Source organism: Psittacula echo (assembly GCF_963264785.1).
Source record: "Psittacula echo genome assembly, chromosome: 26".
In the NCBI taxonomy this organism is placed as follows: Eukaryota; Metazoa; Chordata; class Aves; order Psittaciformes; family Psittacidae; genus Psittacula; species Psittacula echo.
Window position 1 is genome coordinate 3,388,440 of NC_137761.1, and position 16,889 is coordinate 3,405,328.

At 58.9% G+C, this 16,889-nt stretch overlaps 1 protein-coding gene across 1 annotated transcript; it reads right to left on the minus strand.

Moving 5' to 3' along the window:
• Positions 1-448: 448 nt before the first annotated feature.
• Positions 449-16,843, minus strand: SMG5 (SMG5 nonsense mediated mRNA decay factor). Its single transcript, XM_080634953.1, has 22 exons — positions 16,670-16,843; positions 15,138-15,236; positions 14,765-14,888; positions 13,670-13,826; positions 12,973-13,062; positions 12,313-12,402; positions 11,047-11,125; positions 10,697-10,822; positions 10,291-10,359; positions 9,149-9,357; positions 8,919-9,056; positions 8,001-8,705; positions 7,124-7,293; positions 6,816-6,891; positions 6,237-6,412; positions 5,952-6,110; positions 5,802-5,861; positions 5,231-5,390; positions 4,908-4,998; positions 4,547-4,621; positions 4,187-4,325; positions 449-3,350 (listed from the first exon to the last, which is right to left on the minus strand). Exons 1-22 carry the CDS (start codon positions 16,741-16,743, stop codon positions 3,267-3,269), a joined length of 3,150 nt encoding a protein of 1,049 aa, XP_080491079.1. The 5' UTR covers positions 16,744-16,843; the 3' UTR covers positions 449-3,266.
• Between the last annotated feature and the right edge of the window lie 46 nt (positions 16,844-16,889).

Below are 16,889 nucleotides of genomic sequence, written 5' to 3' on the forward strand. Positions count from 1 at the left end.
TAAACGCACAAAACGGTGTTGGGAGCGTCTGCCTCATCCATCCCCATTGCTCCATCCCCACGGCTCCATCCCCACGGCTCCATCCCCATTGATCCATCCCCACGGCTCCATCCCCACAGCTCCATCCCCATTGCTCCATCCCCACGGCTCCATCCCCACAGCTCCATCCCCATTGATCCATCCCCACGGCTCCATCCCCATTGCTCCATCCCCACAGCTCCATCCCCATTGATCCATCCCCACGGCTCCATCCCCACAGCTCCATCCCCATTGATCCATCCCCACGGCTCCATCCCCACAGCTCCATCCCCATTGCTCCATCCCCACGGCTCCATCCCCACGGCTCCATCCCCATTGATCCATCCCCATGGGCTCCATCCCTCCGTTATCCATCCCTCCGTTACCCACCCCTCCATCCCTCCCCGCCCCACGGGAGCACAGGACAGGGTTACAAACATCCTGGCCTTTATTAAGCTACCCAAGGGGGGGGGCACAGCCAAGCCCCTGCTCTCAGAGCCCCCGCGCTCCCCTTTGCCCTGCGCACAAATCCTGGGCTGGGCTCAGCACCCCTGGGCTCCAAGCAAGCCCCAAGGGAGCTCAAGGAGGAGCCAAGGCCCCCCCAGGCAAGGCTGGGAGAAGGGAGAGGAGCTCGGCCCAGCCCCGGAGCCCCTAAGTCCAACCAGCACCAGAGGGAGCGAGGCCTCAGCCCCCCCCGGAGCTGTGCCCTGAACCCTCCCCGTAGCCCCTTGTGGTGCTTTGCAAGCCAAGAAGCACAAACCCCACCTGAACGCCGCTGCTTTGCACCCAAAGGATGCGGCTCCCTTTGTGCATCCCCATCCCTGGCGGGTGGGAAGGGCTGGAAAAGCCCCATCAACCAAAGCAGGGGAGCAAAGAGCGAGTGAAGCTCTGGAGCCCAGCTCGGACCTCCAAGAGGAGGAGGCAGAGGCCGGATCCTGCTCTTTTGTGCTGGGTCCTTGGCCTAAGAGAAGCACCACGAGGCCGGGTCCCCCCTTCGGCCCCCTTAAGGGATGGAGCCTGCAGGGTCCTGCTCTGCTACAAGGCTGCACGCGGCAAAGGGATGGGGAATGGATCCCCTGGGATCCGTGCGGGGCTGGGGGCTTTACCTGACCCCCACGAACATCCTGCTCCGGGCTGGGAAGGCCCCGGTGGCTGAGGCCCCTCTCTTGCAGCAGCTTCTGGCCTGGCCCATGGCGTGGGTTGGTACTTGCATAGCTGCTGTGTCCATAGGGATGGAGGCGGCGGCTCCTTCCCGAGCACGTTGAGCTGCAGGGGAGGCCAATGGCAGCAACCCCTTCCTTCCTCTCCACGCGCGGGTATGGGGCAGGATGCGAGGGCCGCGCTGCCGGAGGGGACGCAGGTCTCCAAGGTCCCTTCACGGGGGCAGGAGCTCTTCCAGCATCCGAACCCCAGCAGCACCGAGCGCTTCCTTTGGGAATGCTGAAAGCACCAAAGGGGTCGTGGCTGCCTCTGCCTGCCCCGGAGGGATGCGAGGATGATGGGGGGGGGGACCCGAGTTCTGCCCCCTCGTTGTAGCAGCAGGGTCAGAGCCAGCAGAGGACGGCTTCGAGCTCCTTCCTCTTCCATCAACCCCTCGTGGCAAGGGGAAAACCCATGGAAAAGGGACAAGAAGAGGCGGCGTCGGGATCCTTCCGAGGTGGCGCTGAAATCCCACGCGGATCCAAGGCCTTCCCGCAGCTCCATTGTGAGTCCCTGATGCTGGAAGCAAAGAGGTGGCCGGCAATGGGGAAGCAGGAGCGGAGGCTTCTTCACCTCCCGCAGGCAGCTTGGCCCCGGTGCTGCTGCCGCTGGGGAGGAGGGGCAGGATGGGCTCCCTTTCCTGGCCGGAAGCCTCCCTTTGCACTGAGCCCGCGTTGGGGATGGGGGACACTGGGAAGGGAAATAAATACGCTGGTTCCAAGACAGCACTATTCTATTAGGAGCTTTTGAAGAGCATCATCCTCCCCTTTGCTCTCTGCCGTGGGAGGAGGAGCCGGATCCCAAAGGAATTCCAAGGGTGCTGTTGCTTTAAACTCATTTCTACATTGAAAAAAAAACCCCCTAAGGATTGAAAGGGAAAAAGCCCTTTGAAAACGAAGGGATCCATAGGAGGGGAAGGAAGGGAAGGGAAAAGGGGAAAGGGGAAAAGGGAAGGGGAAAAGGGGAAAGGGGAAAAGGGAAGGGGAAAAGGGGAAAGGGGAAAAGGGAAGGGGAAAAGGGGAAAGGGGAAAAGGGAAGGGGAAAAGGGGAAAGGGGAAAAGGGAAGGGGAAAAGGGAAGGGGAAAAGGGAAGGGGAAAAGGGAAGGGGAAAAGGGAAGGGGAAAAGGGAAGGGGAAAAGGGAAGGGGAAAAGGGAAGGGGAAAAGGGAAGGGGAAAAGGGAAGGGGAAAAGGGAAGGGGAAAAGGGAAGGGGAAAAGGGAAGGGGAAAAGGGAAAGGGAAAAGGGAAAAGGGAAAAGGGAAAAGGGAAAAGGGAAAAGGGAAAAGGGAAAAGGGAAAAGGGAAAAGGGAAAAGGGAAAAGGGAAAAGGGAAAAGGGAAAAGGGAAAAGGGAAAAGGGAAAAGGGAAAAGGGAAAAGGGAAAAGGGAAAAGGGAAAAGGGAAAGGGAAAAGGGGAAAGGGAAAAGGGAAAAGGGAAAAGGGAAAAGGGAAAAGGGAAAGGGAAAGGGAAAGGGAAAAGAGAAAAGGAAAAGGGAAAGGGAAAAGGGAAAAGGGAAAAGGGAAAAGGGAAAAGGGAAAAGGGAAAAGGGAAAAGGGAAAAGGAAAAGGGAAAAGGGAAAAGAGAAAAGGAAAAGGGAAAGGGAAAAGGGAAAAGGGAAAAGGAAAAAGGGAAAAGGAAAAAGGGAAAGGAAAGGACTTTCTGCTTCCCTGGCTCCAAGAGCTCCCCGCTCTCAGCATCCCCTTTCCCAAGCTGCTTCAGGGCCTTGGAGCTCAAGTCCCGGCTTGGGGAGCTGGGATGAGGTTGGGGGGGGTTCAAGGCCTGCCCAGCTCTCCCCCATCCCTGCCCATTGGGCAGAAGGGCAGAGCCCTCCTTGGCTCTCGCTTGGAGCCGCCTGCTCCGGCCCTCGCTGGAGGGGGCTGGAGCCCACGCTGGGGCTGGGGCTTCCTTTTGGCTTGCTTTGGGGAGAGGTTCGCTTGCTGCTGCTGCTGCTTCGTGTCCAAGCCTGGACTTTGGGTGCCTTGGTTCAGAGGCTGCGACGTTGCGAGAGGGGCAAGAGACGGGTTCAGAGCGGCCCGGGCCCCGCGCAGCATCAGCCCAGCTCCTTCCACTGCCTGTAGAAGTCCAGCACGTTGCGGAGCTCCACGCTGGCGCTGGCGGCCGCCTGGATGGCAGCCTGCAAGCAGACACACAGAGAGCCCTTAACAGGGCACGGCACCAGGGGAACGGCTTCATCCTGCCCGGGGGCAGAGGGAGCTGGCACCTGGGATGGGTGCAATGGGGGAGGTTTGGGAGCCCCGTCCCATCCCCAGGCTGCTCGAGTGGAAGGGGGTGGAGCTGGAGGAGCTGGAAGCTCCCCCAGTCCCATCCCACCCCATCCCATCCCACCCCATCCATTCCATCCCATCCCATCCCATTCCATCCCATCCCATCCCATTCCATCCCATTCCATCCCATCCATCCCATCCCATTCCATTCCATCCCATCCATCCCATTCCATTCCATCCCATCCATCCCATCCCATCCCATCCATCCCATCCCATCCATCCCATTCCGTTCCATCCCATCCATCCCAATCCATTCCATCCCATCCATCCCATTCCATCCCATCCATCCCATCCCATCTCATTCCGCTTGAGTGGAAGGGGTTGGAGCTGGAGCTTTAAGCTCCCCCCATCCCATCTCATCCAATCCCATTCCATCCCATCCATCCCATTCCATCCCATCCATCCCATCCCATCCCATCCCGCTTGAGTGGAAGGGGTGGAGCTGGAGCTTTAAGCTCCTCCCATCTCATCCCATCCCATCCATCCCATTCCATCCCACCCCATCCCACCCCATCTCATCCCATTCCATGGCTCTAGGGACTCTTCTCCCGCCCTGTCCATTCCGCCCTTCCCACCTTGGAGCTCCTGGCTCAAAGGCTTGATCCGGACCGGGCCAACTCCAAGGTGGAAGAAGGGAACCTGGACCCGGGACCCCCCAACGCATTGAACCCCCTTTGGGCCTGACCTGCATGGGTGCTGAGAACACGCTGGGGTCCTCCAGCTGGAAGCCGGTGATGATGGTGACCATGCCCGCGCCGTCGTCCTCCCCGCTCCCTTGGGACACCGTCAGCTGCTTGCAGCTGTCCAGGATTTTATAGAGGTTCCTGATGGAGAGATCCCAGCGGGAAAGCTCAGCTCCGGAGGGGCTCAAGCAGGATCGGTGCCTGTTGAGGGCTCCTCTGCGCCCCTCAGCACCGGGGGTTTGGTGCCATGGGAGAGGTGAGCACCACGGGAGCTGCATCAGCCCCCCCTCGAGCAAGCTGCAGGATGGCTCCCCCAAAGCCCCCTTCCCGCTGGGAATGGCGCTCAGCTCCTGCCATCTTACCAGGCGTCCAAATCCTGCCTCTTGAGCTTGTGCCTCTCAAAGCTCTTCCCAGCATCCTTCTGGCAACGAATGTACCTGAGGAGAGAGGAGAGGGTCCTGAGCTCCCGTGGACCTGAGCATCGGCCCCATCCTGACCTGCACTAAGGCTCACCCAGCACCCCCAGCGCCCCAGGGGAAGGGCACATCCTGACAAAGGGATGCTCCGAGTGCCTCAGGAGCCCCAAACCTGCTCCTTTCTCACCTTTTCCCTCTTGCCGAGCGCATTCCCGAGGCTGCTCTGCTCCCATCGCTCGCCCTCCTTCCAGCCCAAACCCACCCCCCCCATTCCCAAAGCAAGGATCAAGCTTTCCCCATTCCATACCTGTTTCCCTTCTTAAACTCGGCCTCCAGGTAGCGGATGCTGTCCCGAGCTCCGGCATTCTCCTTCTTCAGGAAGTCCAAGCCATCAATCACTACAGAAAGCACAGGAAACCCCAAAGCCATCTCCCTGCCAACTCCACGGGATGGGGCAGGAATTCCTCACCCCCCATCCTGCAGCGCCTGCGCAGGAGCCGCATGGGAGAGGCTGGAGGCGGCTTCCCCCCTCTTCCCGCTGCTCTCCCACACGTTACGGGGAGCCCCCAAGAGCAGCAGGGGAGGAAGGAGGGCCAGGAGCAGGCAACGCGCACGGGGGGACCCCTTTACCTGTGCGCGGGATGATGATGATGAACCTGCCGCTGGTGGCCAAGTGCTTGATGAGGGCCAAGTGCTGGCACAGGGCCTGGGTATCGGGGACCAGGTAAGGGGACAGGGCTGACAGGGCCTTGGGCTGCTGCAGGCTCCCCTCCAGCTGCGACACCTCCAGCTGGGCACACACACAAGGACAGAGCCGCTGCGCTTCGCGTTCACGCTGAAGGGCTTCAGCCTGCGGAAGCCCCTTCCCGGCTCCCAGCCCCCGGCCGGAGGTGGAGAAGGGGCCGACGGAGCGGGCTGCGGGCAGGGTTTGTGGCCCTCCATAGGGCACGGGGGAGGCTGGCACGGTGGCGGGTTTACAGGGCAAGCCTGAGGTTCAGCTTGGAGAAGGGAAGGCGGAGAGTGGCCTCATCCCACCCCTCCAAGGGGGAAAGGGAAGGGGAGGTGCTGAGCTCCTCCCTCTGATGACCGGGGACAGGCCACGGGGAAGGTCACCTTAGCACATAAAGGGATGAAGCTGCAAAGCTTCTTCCCCCCTGGGCACCGGCCCCAGCACCAAGGCGAAGGAGGCAGCACCTCCTACCTGCAGGCGCAGCTGAGCCATGTCCCGCATGAGCCTGTTCCGCCGCGCCTCCTCGGCAGCCTGTCACCAAGCAAAGCTCCCCGTCAGGAAGGAGGAGAACTTCCATCCCCTTCCCAAAGCCCCCCCGCATCCCCGCCTCGGCGCGCTCACCATGTGGAACTGGGCCTGGGCCTGCTGCACGACGCTGTCCTGCTCGGCCTGGGCGATGCTCAGGAAGATGCCAAGCTCGGGGTTGAAGTGCAGGATGCTGCCCTGCAGCCGCGTGATGAAGTGCCCGAAGCTCCGAATGCAGCAGAGGCGGACGACGCACTGCAGAGAGGCACACGGGGCCGGGAGGGATGCTCACGGGGGACGGTCTCTTTTGGGGGGGGGGGGGGGGGAATGAAGGAGATCTTCAGCTGCAGAGGACCCTGGTCAGGATTGAGCCCAACTCACCTCCTCGAGGGGGGTAAAGATGGGCCTGTCCTGCTCGAAGTTAAACCTCTTGTGCGCGCTCTTCAGAGCAGGAAGGTTCCGCAGGGCAACGTCTTCGGGGAGCAGCAAGTTGGCTTTTAGGTCTGGGAGCTCAGCACCGCTCAGGATGTCCTTGACTTCATTGCACAGGGCCAGGCCTGGGGAGGATGGAGGGCAGGAAGAGCAATGGCAGGGTTCTCTGTCCCATTTACTCCACCAAACAAGCCTTCCCGTCTCAACTGCTTCTCATGGGCCACGGCCGCCTTCAGGCTGAGCACGGGGCACAGCACCAGCATTTGGAGCTTCCAATGCTGGCCGTGGCAAACTCAGCCCCTCCACAGTTAATTCTCAAGGTGGGGGCCACAGGAAGGCTTCACGCACAAGGGAGGGTGTTCCAGGCTCTTGTGAGCTGTACAGGATGCACTAACAGAGCTCCAAGCTAACTGGAATGGTGCTCAAAGCAACACCCGTGGGATGCTGCTTCCCACGGTGCTCCTGGCAAACCCCTCCCCGTGCACGGCCTTCCCTGATGCCTGGGATGGGACATTCCCAAGGCGGTACCTGATTCCTGCAGGTCTGCAGCAGAAGGCAGAAGGTTCAGGAGCACGGAGAGCCTGTTCCACAGGCTCTGGGAGCTCTGCAGGAGCACAAACACAACACAAAGGGGAAGAGGGATGGATTCAGGATGAGCTGAGCGATGACTTGCACTCCGCTTCTTAAGGCAAGACTAAACCCGTTCAGCTGAGGGGTATTTAACATCCCCCATCCTCTCCAGGCCTGGGGCAGCAGCTTTAGTACGCCCTCAGCACCCCAGCCTGGAGGAACGGAGCACCCAGAGCCTGGCAGCGAGCACCCAGCGCGCTTCCCACCTGAGCACACATGAGGATGAGGTCTGTGTTAGTCCTCAGCCAGTCCAGGAAGACCTTGACGGTGAGCAGCAGCCCTTCGTTGCTCATGATCTGCAGCTTCTCCTGAAGGGAACGCTCGTTCCTGCAGGATTTGCTGCTTGAGAGGCTCTCCTCGGAGTCAGAGACATCGTCTGGAAACCAAAGGGAAAAGCAGGAGTGAAGCCCTTGGAGAAGCCAAGCATCATTGACTGCAGGGACCGGAGCCGGCGGTTGCTGTTCGGGTCCATGGAGCTGGGCAAGATGGGGGGGGCTCGGGGCTGAGTTTGAAACCCTCAATATGCTGAGGATCTGGCTTGGACTCCATGATCCTAAAGGTCTTTTCCATGATTCCCGGTTGCTTCCACGATCTCAAAGCTCCCAGGAGTGACCTGAGCACAAGCATGGAGGGGACTGAGGGCCAGGGGTTGCTGTCAGCAACCAAGAAACCTTCAGAATCCAGAGGGAGGACAAGACAAGAGAGGGAAGATCAGGGCCTTGAGAGCTTCAGGTCATGAAGAGCTTCCTGCAGTGCCCAGCACCAGGAGCACTTGGAAGCGGCTCCTTACAGAGATTTCCCATAGGGAAAAAGGAAGAGAATCCTTCAAAGCTGCTGGAATTCTCCTCTGGATGACCGGAGCCGCTCAGCATCCAGCCTCAGCAATGGCTGCAGGCGCTTTGTTCACTGCCCATATCCCTGGATGCCCATGAGGAAGAGGAAAGCTCTCCAGGCAACACCCAACCCAAGCCCTGCTCCTCCAAACCCACCCAACGGAGAACGTGTCCTAGGGAAAAGGCCTGGATTCCAAAGGGACCCAGCGCTGCAACGGCAACCACTTGGGATGAGGATGCTGCTCCTTACCTTGCTCTGCCAAGCCGGCCTTCTCCAGGTCTCCATTGACACAGGGTTTGCCTTCGCTCCCACCCTTCAAGAGGGGGGGTTCAGAGGGGGGGTTCAGGAGGATGTTGCTGAAGGTGGGAGCCAAGCGGAAGCAGCGTTTGGTCTGGAACAGCTGGGTGGACATGGCCTGCAGGTTACTGGCGATGCTGCTCTCGCTCGTGCTCAGCGAAGCCGGCCCATTGAGGCCTGGCTCCGGAGCCTCAGCTTTGGCGATGCCGCAGCTCTTGGAGTCCCCCAGCCCACCGCCATCCCCACAGTTCTTTAAGGCCTCTTTGGGCTCCCTTTTGCCTTGCCCGCTTCCCTCCTCGTCCTCCTCGTCCTCCTCCTCCTCCATATCCTCCAGGTCGGAGCGGGATTCCTGGCTGTTCATCTCCGAGTCCGTCTCCACGTCGAAAGCAGCTTCTGCTTCCTCATCGCTCTTCTCCGAGGCGCTTTCCGAGCCGTCGCTGCCCTTCAGGGAGCCCTGGCTGGAGTCCGACTCGAAGCCCTCGCTCAGGTCGCTCTCATCCAGCTGCTGGGGGTGCCGGCGGCGCCGCAGGCAGGACAGGCGCGAGTACTTCTTGCTCTTCTTGCAGTCGCTCTTCCTTTGCTCCTCCTTGGGTTCATGATTCCCCAAGGCCCCTTCCGCTTCCTTCTCAAGCAACGGCTCGCGGGGCTCCTGCTCATCTGCGGGCATTGGGAAAGGAGAGCAGGAGCTGGGTTGGAAGGGAGCTTAAAGCCCACTGAAAGCCACGAGCCTTCAAAGGTAGGGCAGGATGCTCCAAGCCGCATCCAGCCTGGCCTTGACCACTGCAAGGGATGGGGTTTGCTGAGCAAGAGCTGAGCCTGCCAGGAGAGGGAGGAGAGCCAAGGGAGAGGCCAGCAGGAGCCCCCCCTTACCTGGGCTGTCACTCTGGAAGGCTGGGACTGGGTTCTCCCCTTCTTCCAGCTCTGCCTGCAGGCGGATGTTGACGTGGTTGATGAGGTGAGAGAAGAGGGCCAGGGTGAAGGCGATGGCTGCGCTGTACTGCTTGGAACCTGCAACAGGGCAACAGGAGGAGGTGATGGAGACCAAACCGTGACCGGCAGCATCCTAAGAGAACAGTGAAGGGGAATGCAGCAGCGCTTACCTGCTCTCTTGAGGCTGTGGACACCCATGAGGCAGATGATCACCATGCGGAAGATGAGCAGATCAGGAAGGAAGGAGTAGCCACTCTCGTACTCTTCCTCCTCTTCACTGCTCGAGCTCGGGTGAGGAGGAGAGGGCAGGTAAAACAAGCACAGGTTGAAATCCTCCAGCACGGACTGGCACAGGGACGTCAGCTCCGAATCCAGGGAGCTTAAAGAGGCAGAAGGAAAGCAGGATGAGCATTCCCGACTCAGCTCCGCAGGGAAACTGCCCCAAACCTGGCCCTGGGGCCATCCTCCAGCACGAGATTCCCATGTCTTGAACGTGCAGCCCTGGAAGAACATTCCCAATCCTCCGCAGGAAGCGCCCACAGGATCCAGTGGAAGAGCCTATGGGAGCCTCCTCCTTCCAAACTAAACCTGGCTGCAGAACACCCTTTGGAAAGGATGGGAGCTGGAGAATTTGAAGCCATTCCCAGTTTTCTTAGGCACTAACTGAACGTGGAGCAGCTGTTTTAAGGAGCAGTGGGGTTTTGCTCTCGTGCTAGGCAATAGCTGAAAGCCAGTCCCATACTGGGCTGCATTGGCACAGCAACAGCTTAAGGAAAAGGATGATCCCTGGCTTTGGCACTCGGGAGATGGCATCAAGAACAGGGCAGCCAGGTTGGGGTCCCCAGTGCATAAGAACCCACCTAAAGACAGGGACAAACAGGACCCAGCCTAGCAGGGGACTGTCAAGGGGAAGAGAGAAGCTGATGCACAAGAGGCAAAGAGAAGCAAGCAGCCTCATCTGACTTCACATCACCCCCAAGGTCACTACCAACCACAGCTCTTCCAGCATGGCTTTAACTGCAGCCTGGCCTTGGCGCCTTTAAAACAACTGCTCCCTTCCAAGCAGGATGAGGTCAATTCCCAAGCATCCCAAAAAACTCCAGCAGAGACAGAGAATCCAAGGCAAAAAGCAGGATCGGGGATGGGACAAAGCTTCCCATTGACCCCAGCACGAAGAGGTTGTGTGCTTCCTTGGTTGACAGGTTCACAACAGCCCTGAGCACCCAGAGACAGGGCCTCTTGGCTCTCCTCACCCAGCCCTTGGCAGCAGGAAGCACGTGATGGCTGGACGAGGCCATAACTATAACCTTACCTGCTCTTTGGCTGCAAAAGACTCTGCAGGTACATGAAGCTCACCAGCAACCTCTTGATGTCTTTGCCTCTAAAAAGATGGAGCAGAAAACAGTGTAAAGCACCAATGGACCAGGTCTCAACTGAAAACCGCCTCCGGATGACACCGGAGCAAAAAGACCCCCCCAGACCCTTCCAACTGCCACCAATGCACCTCAACCCTCAGGAACAGCCACCAGCCCCAGGGGACAGAGAGAAAAGGCCTCATTGCCCCCTCTACAAGGAGCCAGCGTTAAGCTTTCCTCCTGGCATGAGGGGCTGAGAGCTCAGCAATGGGCTCCAGCCTCGAGCCCTGCCTGCAAGCAGCCACCCCTGCAGTTCCCGGTGCACCAAGAGCCCGCTGCCAACCTTCCCCCTGCCCCTCTCACCTCTTCTTGCTTGGGGACAGCCTCCTGCTCTCACACTTCTTCAGCTGCTGATACATCTTGGCCGCTTTGTCATAGAGCCGCTTCAGGTTCCCATAGGCACCTTCGAAGGACACTTCCGACTGCAGACTGAGACATCCAAAGAGAACAGAGCCCACGTTTGACTTCAGCCCCACGCTGGGCCTTGCATTAAAGCCAGAAAGCACGAAGGGAGCTACTCAGGCCTTCGCTTGGAGCCTGCTGGGCTCTCGGCATCCCCTGCAACTCCTGGGCTGCAAAGAGGCCCCCAAGGGCAAAAGCAAGGGGCAAAGAAGGTGCTCCCACGACGCTGATTCTCTGCCCAGGACACTCACCAGCGTAAGTAACAATAGGTAGCTTCCACGTTGTAGTATTTGCTCCCTGCCAGCGTCCCCAGCTGGTTAAAGGGCATCCCTGTCATGAGAGAGGGGCAACGGCATGAAGTGAGCCCAGAAAGCAGACCCCTTCCCTCTCCCTCCATTGCTACCCAGGAGGCACAAGCAGTAAAGGGCTGGGCCACTCAATCCTTTGGCCACCCAGCTTTTGTCTCGTGTTTTCTAGCGCTTTGAGATCCTTCCCTCGTGTTCTATATAAGAAAGCAGAGCAAACAACGCCATCCCCTCCTGTGCATCAGTAATACCAGGGCCTTGCCTCCTTTTGCCACAGACATCCCCTTATCAGCATCTCCGAGCTCTGCTCCAGCTCCCTGGGGCACTCGGGGCTCAGCGGATGCGTTCAGCCCACGCAGGCTTCAGCCATGGGTGAGGAGCCCTTTGCTTTAACTCCTCTCTTTGGGTTCCCAGCAAGGAAGATGAGACAATGAACATGAGCCGGCTGCAGTGTGTGCTCACAGCCCAGACACCAACCCTATCCTGGGCTGCCCCAAGAGGAGCGGGACCAGCAGGTCCAAGGAGGTGATCCTGCCCCTCTGCTCTGCTCTCGTGAGACCTCACTTGGAGCATTGTGTGCAGTTCTGGTGTCCTCAACATCAAAAGGACATGGAACTGTTGGAACAAGTCCAGAGGAGGCCACGAGGATGATCAGGGGCTGGAGCACCTCCTGTATGAAGACAGGCTGAGAAAGTTGGGGCTGTTCAGCCTGGAGAAGAGAAGCTGCGTGGAGACCTCAGAGCAGCCTTCCAGTATCTGAAGGGGGCTACAAGGATGCTGGGGATGGACTCTTCATCAGGGACTGCAGTGACAGGACAAGGGGTAACGGGTTCAAACTGAAACAGGGGAAGTTTAGATTGGATCTAAGGAAGAAATTCTTTACTGAGAGGGTGGTGAGGCACTGGAATGGGTTGCCCAGGGAGGTTGTGAGTGCTCCATCCCTGGCGGTGTTCAAGGCCAGCTTGGACAGAGCCTTGGGTGCCATGGTTTAGTGTGAGGTGTCCCTGCCCATGGCAGGGGGGTTGGAACTGGAGGAGCTCAAGCTCCTTTCCAACCCGAACTAACCTATGATTCTATGATGCTAAGTGGGGTTTAAACAGAGCTTAAAGCCACCCCTCTCTCAGCAGCAGCCCAGAAACCTGCCCTGTGCCCCATCCCGACGTGGTGCTCGCGGCAAGGCGATGGCGACAGCCACAGCCTCCCTTCACTCACCAATCTGGGGTGCCACAGACAGGGCCTGGTAGTAAAACCTCTCAGCCAGCAGCTCCGTGTCCACACCGGCCAGTTCATTCTGGTAGCGAGCTGCAAGGAAAGCATCCCCCAGGCATCAACCCCAACCTGGGAGGGCGAGAGCCCACGCCAGGGCCTTGGAAAGGGAGGAGCTGAAGGGCTTTTCCAAGCCGAAGCACCCCGTGGTTCTATGGAAGCCTTTAGTTCTCAGTGCCCGTCACACTTGAAGCCGAGGGGCCAGCCCTCAACGCTCGGGAGAGCCCATAAGCAAAGGGACAAAACTCTGCTGCTCCCTGGTGATCAATGCGGCCGTGGAACACCCCCCCTTTTGCAGGGCCTCTGACTACGGCCTATTGCAGAGAGTGGCAAAAGCCCACCGAGGCAGCTGAGTTCAGAGCCCAGCTGGGACTCCGCTCTTAGGGACACCCGAGGTGAGAGCACACTGAAGAGATGAGCCCGTCCCGCGCCCACCACTCCTTCTCCCTACCCCCATCAGCTCTTTCTTCCTGACAAAGCCAGGTTCCTGCCCCAGGAGAACGGCCAAGAGCTCCCTCGAGCTGTGCCACGCTTCGAAGAGCTTTGCCCGGATGGGCGCCATCCTTTTGGTGTAGAAACCGCCCCAAATGATGCTGCTGCTCTTACCCAGGTCTCCCAGGTACACCAGGCACCTGTGACAAGCCATCTGGGCCCATTCCATCTCCTTCTCCGATGCAGACACGGGTTTCTTGCAGCCTGCAGGAAGGAATCGCACACATCGCTGGGGAAAGGCTGCTGGGGAGTCCCTGCTCCCCGGTGGCAGAGCGGGCCCAGGGCACTCAGGGAGGACACGAGGGGAGAGCAGGGGCATCAAGAAGAGGAGCAGCTCCCATAGGAGCCAGGCTGAGGGAGCTGGGCTGGGTGAGCTCCTTAAGGGGAGCCCTTCGAGCAGCTCCAGTGCCTAAAGGGGCTCCAGGAACTCTGGAGAGGGGCTTGGGATGCAGGGGCAGGCCAAGGGGAATGGCTTTAACCTGCCCCAGGGGGGATGCAGATGGGATCTGAGGCAGGAGCTCTTCCCTGGGAGGGTGCTGAGGAACTGGGATGGGCTGAAGGGAGAAGGTTTGGCTGCCCCATCCCTGGCAGTGTTCAAGGCCAGGTTGGACACAGGGGTTTGGAGCATCCTGCTCTAATGGAAGGGGTCCCTGCCCGTGGAGCTGGATGAGCTTTAAGCTCCCTCCAACCCACCCCACTCTGTGATCCTCTGCTTCCGTTTCCCCCCCTCCATGGCCCATTTCTCAGCTTTAAGGAAGCTTTTCTGCCCCCGCCAGAGACGCGGAGCTCAGCAGCGAGCCCAGGCACTGACCTATGAGAGGGTCTGTTACGTGTGTCCAGTCGATGCAGCACTGCAGCTCCAGCTGGTAGTGGGACTGGATGTAGAGGAGAAGGTGCTGGTAGAATCCTATCCCCGCTACTAAGTGGGTCCTATAGGCACACTCCAGGGTGCTCCGGCTGTGAATGTGCTGGAGGGAGGAAAGAGTGAAGTTATCCCAGTTCAGTTATCCCAGATACGTATGAAGTTATCCCAGTTCAGTTATCCCAGATACGTATGAAGTTATCCCAGTTCAGTTATCCCAGATACGTATGAAGTTATCCCAGTTCAGTTATCCCAGATACGTATGAAGTTATCCCAGTTCAGTTATCCCAGATACGTATGAAGTTGTCCCAGTTCAGTTATCCCAGATACGTATGAAGTTATCCCAGTTCAGTTATCCCAGATACGTATGAAGTTGTCCCAGTTCAGTTATCCCAGATACGTATGAAGTTATCCCAGTTCAGTTATCCCAGATACGTATGAAGTTATCCCAGTTCAGTTATCCCAGATACGTATGAAGTTATCCCAGTTCAGTTATCCCAGATACGTATGAAGTTATCCCAGTTCAGTTATCCCAGATACGTATGAAGTTATCCCAGTTCAGTTATCCCAGATACGTATGAAGTTATCCCAGTTCAGTTATCCCAGATACGTATGAAGTTATCCCAGTTCAGTTATCCCAGATACGTATGAAGTTATCCCAGTTCAGTTATCCCAGATACGTATGAAGTTATCCCAGTTCAGTTATCCCAGATACGTATGAAGTTATCCCAGTTATCCCAGTTAAGGTTTCAGACCGGCCAGCCCAGTTACACTGAGGAGGAAGCAGGATAAGAGGCAGCTCAGGTGCTGTTCTGCACCTCCTCTTCCTCACTAACGCTCCATGGACTCCGAGCCAACATCAAGAAGGAGAAACTCTTGTAGCAAGAGCTGATTAACCCCAAGGTGGCTGCTTCCAGCACTTACACCACCTTCCGAGCCGGCCAGGCCAGGGCTCATGGCATTGGAATGAGTGGGAATACCGTGCCTCTGGAGCCCATCATTCCAAAGGGAGATGGGAAGACACGCACAGCCCCGGATACTTGCCTTCTTGTTGGTTTTAATGAGCTGGATAACCTCATAGTAAACCTTCCTCCAGAGCAGCTCTTCCGCCTTCCTTCCATAATCCACTGGGTGCAGGAACATGAGCTTCACGCACAGCTCCCGCAGCCTGCGGCACAGCGGAGCGCCCCCGTCAGCCTCCAGCATGGGAGGGGAAAAGCAGAGCTCATCCCATGGGATAACGGCGCCCCTTGTGCCACCCCCCTCAACCGGAGCAGCTGGAAGCGCTCTGCACCTCCATGGTCCCCTTGGGCCCGTGGCCGGCAGCCGCTTCCTATGGAATTCCACCTTCCAGCTGCTGCTCCACAGGGATTTTCCCCAGGGAAAGAAGCACAGCCAAGGGCTCTGCCCCCCTTACTTGTTCCTCAAGCTGATGTTCTCTGGCTTGAACACCTCCTGATACGCTGCCTTGTTCCCAAGGATGAGATCCAGGCGATGAACGGCCTCCACCACCGCTCTGCAAGGGGACACAGCAGGAAGAGCCTCAGGCCTGCGCCGATTCCCAACCATCTCCAGGTAGGAACTGAGGAGCTTTTTCCCCCCACAAAGCAGCTAAAATCAGACCAAGCAACCTCTAAACCCTGACATCAGCTTTGCCCAGCTCCTGACTCGAGGTTTTCCTCTTCCATCCCCTCCGAAGGCCTGGGCCCAACCTCAGCATCCTCCCCATGGGGCTGAAGGTCCCTTGCAACCTCTGGCAACGCCAGCAGCAAGGAGAGCAGGGGAGGAAAACGCTTTGGGATTGCAGGGCAGAAGCGCTTCACCTCCTGCCCCTGTATCCCTCAATAGCCAGTGGGATAAAGCTCACGGCTCCCAGGGAACCAGTTTGTTCCCTATGCAGAAGGGTGACCAAGAAGGGGAACGGCTGATCCATCCCATTCCCAGAAGGAACGAGGGGAATCCTGTTCTTCTCTTCCCAAAAGAGGCATCTTCACCTTCCAAGCAGCGTGGTCACGGTGCCCAGCGAGGGGCTGATACCCTCCCCTCCAGCCGGGAAGTGATCCCAAAGCCAACGCCTGCATCCCAGGACACGGCTGGGATGTGACATCCCTGTGTCCAAAGCCTCCCAGGGTCTATCCCAGCAGGACACTGGGGATGCTTCCCCTTCCCCTTGGCTGGGAGCACGTCTCCAACAGGAGCAGGAAGCGCAGCCCAAAGGCACTGGTTCCTTCTGCTCCCTTTTGGGAGTTCTCCAAGAAACAGAGGGATGGGGGCTGGAAAACGGGAAGGTTCCTCTTTGAGGATGTGGGCTGCTGAGCTGGGAAAGCAGATCCCAAGCTCCAGAAGAGGCGGGAATCAAGAGGGATCCGAGGGTCCTGTGTCCACAGCCAGGAGGAAAAGGGAAGCAGGGAGGAGGCTCAGCGGTCGGAAGCATCAAGAGACTTGAAATGCAACGGAACCATCCGTGCTTTGGGTATCCATTGGGACCATGGCCTGGATCCCCCTTGGCTGTGAAGTGGAGCACATGAGGCCAAAGAGGGTGGAAATGGTCCAACGTGGAGGCCTCCTCAGCCACGCAGCCCCTTCTGGGCCATTCATTTGATGGGGCAAGAGGCAGCAGGAGGATTTGTCCTCGATTCCTGGTTGGATTCATCCCAAAGAGCCACGGGCTCTGAGGACCAAGCGCTGCAGTGTCCAGGCATGGGACATCCCCATCCCCTCTCCTGCATCCCCATCCCCTCTCCTGCATCCCCATCCCCTCTCCTGCATCCCCATCCCCTCTCCTGCATCCCCATCCCCTCTCCTGCATCCCCATTTCCCTCTCTTACCATCCCCATCCCCTCCGCTCCCCCCATCCCCTCTCCTCGCTCCCGCTCTCCCGGTTCCTCTCCCCATCCCCTTCCCCGCCGGTCTCCCCATGGCCCCTCACGCCGCCCGCTGTCTCCTCACCGGTACAGCCTCTTGGTGTGCAGCACCTTGGCCTCGGGCTCGCCGCTCTCCCCGGCCCCCCCGCCCTGGCTCATGGCTCCGGTACAAGGCAAGGCGAGGCGAGGCGAGGCGAGGCGAGGCCCGGCCCGGCTCCCGCTCCCCTCAGCACCGGCCCCGCCGCCTCCTCCGCCGCCCCCGGCCCCGCTCGGCCGCCATGGCTGCCCCCTGCTCCGGGCCACTC

Coding starts and splice junctions, on each gene's coding strand:
- SMG5 (XM_080634953.1), bottom strand. CDS start 16,743: ATGAGCCAGGGCGGGGGGGCCGGGGAGAGCGGCGAGCCCGAGGCCAAG. Junction 6,892..7,123: donor TCATCCTCATGTGTGCTCAG/GTGGGAAGCGCG, acceptor GTGCTCCTGCAG/AGCTCCCAGAGCCTGTGGAA. Junction 5,862..5,951: donor CCCAGGCCCAGTTCCACATG/GTGAGCGCGCCG, acceptor GCTTGGTGACAG/GCTGCCGAGGAGGCGCGGCG.